Here is an 8,532-nt window from a genome sequence, read left to right on the forward strand (position 1 = left end):
ATAAATTGGTGGACCTAGACGGTAGTAAAACGATGGATGCTTGTTTTCGGGAGCAAACAAGCCCATAAAGGCTCATCAGGCCGTTCATCGGAAGGTTAGGCCATCACAAATTTTGTGAAATTATGGAATGGAAACTGCTTTACTTCTGCAACAAAAGCACATGGCCCGCACATGGGACTGCGAGGATGAATTTAAATCAGGGAAAGAAGAAAAAGGATGAAAAGGTTTAATTCCTGCTTGCTGCCTAAGATACTGTTATCAGTGTTATGTAGTGTGGTATTTTTTTTTAGTGTTTTTTAAAAATATGTTTGTTTTGAAAAAATATTAAATTGATATTTTTTAGTGTTTTTTAATGATTTTAATGCTCTAATATCTAAAATAAAAATATATTTTTTAATATACTTTCAAATAAAAAAATTCAATTAAAAAAACAAGTCAAGTTAATCCGAATCAATCTACCAATCCTAAACTATAAGATCGAGACAACCCCATAAAAAATAAATTATAAAAAATCATGAAGTTCAAGTTCCAATCAATCAAATGTTAAAGGATGAATAAAAAAAATCAATTAAAAAAGATACACAAAAAACCAACCGAGTCAACATAAGTTAATCGATCAAACCCATAACTCGAGTCATGAGATCAAATGATCTCATGGAACACAAACCAAAATAAATTATAAAATTTAATTCTTAATTGACATGATATTAAAAGATAAAATTAAAAAAAAAAATCAGCCTAGCTCATGACCCAGGTTATAAGATTGTAATAATCTCAGAAAAGAAAATAAAAAAAATTATGAAATTTAATTCTCAATCAACCTAATATTAAAAGATTAAATAAAAAAAAATGACTAGAGTTAACATGTGTTTGGAAACCAAAATAACTCTATAAAAAAATAAAAAAAATTTAAAGTAAAAAATTTTAAAAGGCTATATTTTATTTTTTTAAAAAAAAAACAACAATAAATGTTTTAGTTGAGTAGATAGGACAAGGTGACTAAAGTTTGTACGAAGGTTTTAAGGGGGTTTTTGAGAGTGTAATAGCGGTTACTTTTCAAAGTGTTTTTTTTATTATAAATAAATTAAAATAATATTTTTTTAAATAATATTTTTTATATTAATACATTACAATAATAAAATAAATAAATAAATCAAATCAAAATTTTTAAAAACATGGTTTTTATAGCGTTTACAAACCATCCATAATTCACGTGCAACTTGTATTAGGTTAAAATACCAAGATCAAAAGAAGAGTGTACTCAATTAATTTTGTATAGGTATTGACTATTAAAAGGGTGTTTGTCAATGTGATACTAGTTGCTTTTCAAATAATTTTTTGTACTGAAATATATGTTAATGATGTTTTTTTATTTTTAAAAAATTATTTTTGACATTAATACATCAAACGATTCAACACATTTAAACCATTTTAATTTTTGTATGGCCAATAGTATAATGTATTTTGTCATCAATGTCCTACTCCTCCACAAAAGAGGGGAGGCGTACTCCTCTTGACCAAGAACAGTGGTTTTACGGATTGCTATTTTTCTAGCAATGAAAAATTTGAAATGATATAATAGCTGTTAGCATCTTTGCTTTTGTGGGACAGTTGCCCGCACGCATACCATACAATCACTTTCCATGTTTTGCTGTCTAGTATGTTTTTTCATTTTGATTCTCTAGTAATCAAGGTAGTAAAAGTCACTGTCTTTGCTCCCCGGAGCATGAATCTGTCGCCGTCCCATCGCTCTGAAGTTAAGACTCCGGCAAGAGCTTGAATGGAAACAGTTTAACATCCCCCCAGGCCCCAGGAGCCAACTTTCACCAGCCCTTTCTTGGATGGCGGGGCAGTGATAATAAAACAATAATAATAATTGAGAGAGTTCATGTTTAATCATATGCAATCACGTTGCCTGCATTTTCTTTATTTTGATAGCTCTTCAGGCCTACAAATTGAAGGCCTCGACCAGGCCTCCTGGCTTATAATAATTTATAAGCTAAGTGGTACTAGCTACACCAAATGCAGACTAATCACATGGCTTGAGACAAGGATGCTGGTTTCTCTCTGGGAATGAAAGATGAATCTGGATTATGTGAATGATCGGATTCCAACAAAATTTACCAGATTTCCAGAGCTACTGATTTAATTATTCTTTTTTTAAATAACGAAATGTTTGATTAGTTCCTTTCCTCTATCACAAATATTTAAATACGTGAGTAGTCATTTTTATTTTTCAAAGTGTTTTTAAATTATTTTATACTTTTAAAAAAATATCAAATTAGCTAAACTAAAAAAAAATATTATTTTAATATATTTTTAATTAAAAAACATAAGTATCAAGCACTGTATTACAAACTAAATTTTTAAAAAATAATAGATTTTACTTTAAAAAGATATTTTATTATTATTTGAATGCACTAATTTAAAAAAATATATAAAAAACTATTTTAATATATTTAAATAAAAAACATTTTAAAAAATCATTATATACTTACGGTACCAGACATCACGCGCTAGAGCTAATCCTAGCCCTAACTGTAGTCCATTAATCCACAGATTTGACCTCCAAGAACAGTCCAACCACACACATTTTATTTTAAAAGTGGTCCTGCAATAACCCAAATCCAAGCAATAGGGACCACCTAAATAAATAAATAAAATACTCAACTATTGCCAATTAGACACAGGTGCGTGATACATCACCCCACCTGCGTAGTGCATACACGCGCGCACGCGCATCGTTGCCAATTTTACCATAGCTGCAGGAAGAACACACACATGCAACCTCCTGCCGCACTCTCCTGAGCATGTGTACACTTTCCACTTATTATTCTGCAGCGACAACAAAAAAATAAACCCTAAAAAATTACGTGTCTGCTTCTCCTGTTAGTTACTACCCTCTCTCCTCTGACAGTTTCCACGATCGACTGCATGCTGCGCTAGTACCATCTTTTTACTCATTTTACAGCACCCACCTGCATTGGCCGTCACCTATTTTTTGAAGGGTTGCTCTTACTCGCCCAGCTACATGCCCAAGGAGTCATCTCTGGTTAGGTAAACAAACACATACTCCTTGCTAGCTACTGGTTGTTACTACTTTCATTACACTTGTTACTTAATTGGGACTCTGTGATTTGGTTTTGTGCCTGTAATTCTGGCTTTTTAACTTCTTTCTTCTTCTTTTTCAAGTAAAAAAATAGAAAAAAGGGGGACTGGACAAAAAAGGGATGGATTTTTAACAGGGAAAATTTGGGTACGTGAGTAGGATGCTTTATAGAGTCAGCAAAATCTCTTTCTTGCCCTTCTCTAATTGAAAAAGGTTGTTTTTCTAAACAATTCTTTTTTGTTTCCCGGTAAGGAAGTAATTTCATTTTTTAAAAAAATGGCTGCCTCTGTTGTTAGAGAAAAATGTATAGAAGTTGAGATGGCACATAAAAAAGTGAATCTTTCATCTTTTAATTTGTTTATTTTTATATTTAGGACATGGGATTTATTTTTTTAATTGGGGGACTTTCGGGGTTTAGAATAATGGTATTACAGTTCATTTTTTGTCAGCAAAACGCGTTCCATATCCTTGTGGCTGTGGCGGTGGCTGGTTGCTTAGTGGCTTGAATCAGATCTGCTTTTTTTTTTTTTTCCGTCTCTGCTAAGAAACACAAAACCAGACATTCTTGCTTCTTCCTGGTATTTCACATTCTCTAACTAAAGTTGGCAACTTGTATTTTAACAGATTATAAATCTAATGTTACACAGTTTTAGTTAGGCTGGCTTTTGGTGCATCAATGTTTTTTCTGTTTAAGGTATAAAATATAGCTCTTGGCCTTCTAATTGTAGATTATGGTTATCATTGTTAGGCTGATTGTTCATCACAGATGCAACTGTCTTCAACAGCGTCCTTAGTTAAGATGTGTTCATGTTCTGCTTGATCTTAAGTTTTGCACTTGCTTTGCTCTGTGACTGAGGACCGCGGATTGTTAGAATAATTGGTGATTGAATGAAAAATATTTGAATTTCAGCGTTGAGTTTTGATTTTCACGCCAACGGAATTGGTGGGTTTGATATATTCTGGGAGAACCACGGATATAAGGAAGTTGTGTTTAAGTTGAGTTGGACTGAATATAACCATAAGCACTTGGAATGTTGGGTTGTGATATGCTTTTGACACCAAAGAATCAGTAACTTGAAGGTCTGAGGTCCGGACTCCGAAGGCTAAGATATTGGAGTTGAAAATAATGGCTTCGGGAGAAGGTAGGCGTCGACGTGATAATCTTGTGCCTCTTGCTGCTTTGATCAGCAGAGAAATGAGGATTGAAAAGATGGAGAAGCCAACTGTCAAATATGGTCATGCAGCCCAATCTAGGAAAGGGGAGGATCATTTCCTTATTAAGATGGATTGTCAGCGGGTACCTGGGAATCCGTCATCTACATTTTCTGTATTTGCGGTAATCCTTACTCTCTCAACTCCTATTATGCCTTCAATCCCTGGTGAATACAGTTTCTTTTGCATCTTTGCGGAAATGAGCACATGGTGCACGAAACCTTGAGTTGGGTGATATGTTTCTTTGCTGTCCACTTTGCCGTGTTGTTTTCCTTTTGTAGAACCAACTTTACAAGAAGTTTTGGAGTTGGGTTTTTCATTTGTTTTCAATCTATTTGATTTGATAATCTGATATTCTGAAGAATCTGATTCTGTTGTTGACGAAGGGCAATAGTTGCCGCGTACGTAACAGCTTTCCCTTTTCCAGTCCCTGTTATAGTACTGTATGTAAGTTCAAAAACTATATGGGTTTTATTGACCTCCTTGCATAGAGTTCAGAAAGAAGAAAAGTATCTGTAATTTTGCACATGAATACAACCTTGTTTTGAATTGATTATAGAGCAGGTTGTAGACCTGAAAATGTTTTTTCTTTTGCTGCATCTGTGTCTCTCTTGATCTATAAGATGGTCATTGTTCTCCCCTGACTGTCAGATCTTCGATGGGCACAATGGAAATGCTGCAGCAATTTATACGAGAGAGAATTTGTTGAATCATATTTTGGGTGCTATGCCTCGTGGTCTTGGACGTGAGGAGTGGATTCAAGCTTTACCTCGTGCTTTAGTTGCCGGATTTGTGAAGACTGATAAGGAGTTTCAGAGCAGAGGCATGGGATGTTTTACCCTGATTCTTCAGTTCTTTTTATCCCTTTTAGTTATTCCATTCCACACTATATTGTTGTGCATCTAGTTAACACTAATATTTTCTGTTTAAATGTATGGCGTGCCTTTCTTCAGGAGAAACTTCGGGTACTACAGCAACATTTGTAATAGTTGATAGATGGACTGTTACTGTTGCTTCTGTTGGAGACTCACGTTGTATTTTAGATGCTCAGGGTGGTGCCGTTTCCTCCTTGACTGTTGATCACAGACTTGAAGAGAACGTGGAGGAGTACGTGTCTATTCTCGAGATCTTATACATTCCTAAAAATTGGACAGAAGTATAATCTATTTTACATTATATGCAGGAGGAAAAGGGTGACTGCCAGTGGTGGGGAAGTTGGAAGGCTTAGCATTGTTGGTGGTGTTGAGGTGAGGTGGTTCTACACCCTGTACATTATTTTTATTACAATTGTTAAAGTCTAACTGCCTGTCACTGAAATGGATGTTCTTTCAAGTGATGATAATTTTGGTCTAAACCCTTAATACTTTACAGATTGGTCCTCTTCGCTGTTGGCCTGGAGGTTTATGCCTTTCTAGGTCAATTGGAGACATGGATGTTGGAGAGTTTATAGTTCCTGTTCCATATGTCAAGCAAGTGAAAGTAATAATCATTTTCATTCCACTTCTATTATGCATTGAGTTTATAGTTCCTGTTCCATGTGTCATGCAAGTGAAAGTAATAATCATTTTCATTCCACTTCTATTATGTTTTTTTTTTTTTTTTGTTGATTATATTTCAGTCTTTCTATTATTTTCTTTCTTTGAGTGCAAAGCCTGTGCATTAATACTGGATGCAGTGCTGTCTGCATTACGAACTCTAACTTGCTCCATTCCCTTTAAAGCTGTCAAATGCAGGTGGGAGGCTTATAGTTGCTTCTGATGGCATATGGGATGCCTTGTCCTCAGAAATGGCAGCAAAATCTTGCCGTGGGTTACCAGCTGAACTTGCTGCCAAACAAGTTGTAAAGGTAATTAAAATTCTTTTACGTGGCGCTTCTCCTTTGCATGTCTTGTTTCAATGATCCTTCAAGTTTCTAAGATGGTTTTAAAATAATATATGTGCTAATATTGTGGGAAAAGCTGCCCTGAAGTAGTATATTGCTTTAATGAATGCTTGTGTTATAATAAATACTCAAATTGCTTTCTTCATTTTATATGGTCTTCTGTAGGAAGCTTTAAGGACACGGGGACTAAAGGATGATACAACCTGCATAGTTGTTGACATAATTCCTCCTGACAATTCAATTCGGCCTCCAACTCCTCCCAAGAAACATAACATGCTTAGAGCCTTGTTGTTTAGGAAGAAGTGCCATGATTCTTCCAGTAAGCTATCAAAGAAGCTTTCTGCCATAGGTACAGTCGAAGAACTGTTTGAAGAAGGCTCAGCTATGCTTGCTGAAAGGTTAGTACTGCCATTTTTGCATGCATATTCTCACATTGATCTTTTCCTCTGTAATATTCCACCTAGTATCCTATTCATTATTGAATTTATAGTATGAAAAGTAAGTTTTTTAAAGAAGACATCCTAAGAAGAAATATGCATCATGCTTTATTATTTTCACGTTATATGTTCTCACTGAGTTAATTAACCCCCTGATGGTTGCAAACAAACTCTAGAATAATTATTTTTTAGGAGGCATTATCAGCTTTCCTTTTATGAGAGGACAAATTTGCTCATAAGTCATAACCATCATGAGTTATAACCAGTGCAGGGGGATTTTGTCTGAGATCATATCGTTTATTATTAAATATTTTGAAATTGTGCACATAACTTCCCCAGCTGCAATTTGTCATTATTTGGACCTGAGTCGATTGTTTTTCTTCCTCTCCCCTTTTTTATATTTTTATTCATGATGGGGGTGTCATCTTTTTTGTGAACATCCTAGAAAAGTGATTTAAGTTGTAGCCTCCCTGCTTTTCAGGCCTTGGAAATGGTGGCAATGGGATGGGAATTTGATAGATTTAGATTTGAGCTTTAGGAATAAGAAGAGGAAAACAATTTTTTAAACAGCATCTTTCAGTTGAATGTTGTAATTTGCTAATTGGTAAGTGGTAATTTTACTTATATAGCAAATAAGAGAAACCTCAAGCCTTATTTATATCTTCAATGAATCCGGTGATGCAGTAGCATATAAAACAATGCGGATGTCTTGAATCCTTTGTACTTTGAGCATGTAGAATTTGTTTTCTGACCCTAAAATGTATTAGGTAACAGGAACACCACATAACATCTAGTTAAATTTGTTCAGTTGACGTGCTAGTGGGCTTATCCTTGTTCATTGGTCCATTTCTTACCATGCATGCGTATATTTTGGGGAGCTCTTAGCTTGTATCAATGTCTAAATCTTAAGTTGTGTCCTCCAGACTTGGGAATGGGAATCTTTTACTGTATCTATGTTTACATCTAAATTGTGATTTTTCACGTGTGCTACAGATTAGGGAATGATTACTCCACATTGCAATCTACATCTGGTCTTTTTACATGTGTTGTCTGTCAAATTGACCTTGCTCCAAGCGAGGGCATCTCTGTTCATGCTGGTTCTATCTTCTCCACCAGCTCAAAGCCTTGGCAAGGGCCTTTCCTTTGTGCTGATTGCCGTAATAAGAAGGATGCCATGGAAGGAAAACGCCCAAGTGGAGTCAAAGTGGCCTAACTCTTTACTGTTTCCACCCATTCTTGCTCCCACAATTTTTTTTGTAAACGACATTTATTTAGGGAAGGAAATTGTTTGAATCTTACTACGATGGTACAGCAGATGTATATGTAATATATGCCTATAATGTAAAACGAGTCTTATCATTCAAGGAAGAGTTGGTCTAAGAAGCACCTGCTTGGAGCTTCAAAAATTTTGTTTGTCCATAATATTTGCTGGTATGGTTGCTATGCTTGCCATCGTCTCTGTGCCAAGTAGAGGAGTATTCGTTTAATCACTTTAGCGCCGGAGAAGGGTATTTAATCCTCCATCAAGCTTGCATGATAACACAGGGACGCTAGACTAAAAGTTGGAAGTATATTCTAGGTGGTTTGGTTTGCGGGGGACTGGAGTTTTGAACTCGGTTTTATTGACCTCATATTGTTCAAATGGATGCATGATGTAAATTTGCTGATCACAGAATTTCAACTGGGATGTTTAAAGATCTAGTCCTATTGTTCTTGGTAGTGGCCCAAGATTAACAATATTAACCTCAATTTTGACCCTGTAATTTACACTTAAACAGCGAGGAAGAGGGCTAAATAAACTGGTCCGTTACCCACTCCACTATTGCCAGATAATAATGTGCTACATGAGATTACTTCTCCGTCTCGCCTGCCCTGTTAGAACAGTCTAATAT

The 8,532-nt window shown here is 35.3% G+C and overlaps 1 protein-coding gene across 7 annotated transcripts; it reads left to right on the plus strand.

Moving 5' to 3' along the window:
- Nucleotides 1–2,735: 2,735 nt before the first annotated feature.
- LOC133705739 (probable protein phosphatase 2C 15) lies at nucleotides 2,736–8,046 on the plus strand. Of its 7 annotated transcripts, none has more exons than XM_062131111.1 (9): nucleotides 2,736–3,057; nucleotides 3,544–4,445; nucleotides 4,973–5,144; nucleotides 5,275–5,428; nucleotides 5,505–5,568; nucleotides 5,693–5,800; nucleotides 6,042–6,167; nucleotides 6,369–6,601; nucleotides 7,634–8,046. In XM_062131111.1, exons 2-9 carry the CDS (start codon nucleotides 4,236–4,238, stop codon nucleotides 7,851–7,853), a joined length of 1,287 nt encoding a protein of 428 aa, XP_061987095.1. In that variant the 5' UTR covers nucleotides 2,736–3,057; nucleotides 3,544–4,235; the 3' UTR covers nucleotides 7,854–8,046. The 7 variants fall into 7 exon arrangements, with proteins under 7 accessions (XP_061987095.1, XP_061987096.1, XP_061987098.1 ...); XM_062131112.1 differs by having other exon boundaries at nucleotides 3,559–4,445; XM_062131114.1 differs by having other exon boundaries at nucleotides 3,858–4,445.
- Nucleotides 8,047–8,532: the final 486 nt, after the last annotated feature.

The sequence above is a fragment of the Populus nigra genome, chromosome 10 (assembly GCF_951802175.1).
Source record: "Populus nigra chromosome 10, ddPopNigr1.1, whole genome shotgun sequence".
Taxonomy (NCBI): domain Eukaryota; kingdom Viridiplantae; phylum Streptophyta; class Magnoliopsida; order Malpighiales; family Salicaceae; genus Populus; species Populus nigra.

Bases quoted from the DNA above. Each gene is read 5' to 3' on its own strand.
- LOC133705739 (XM_062131111.1), top strand. From the start codon at position 4,236: ATGGCTTCGGGAGAAGGTAGGCGTCGACGTGATAATCTTGTGCCTCTT. The intron at 5,429-5,504 runs GTACGTGTCTAT...CATTATATGCAG, and splicing joins CTTGAAGAGAACGTGGAGGA to GAGGAAAAGGGTGACTGCCA. The intron at 6,168-6,368 runs GTAATTAAAATT...GGTCTTCTGTAG, and splicing joins CTGCCAAACAAGTTGTAAAG to GAAGCTTTAAGGACACGGGG.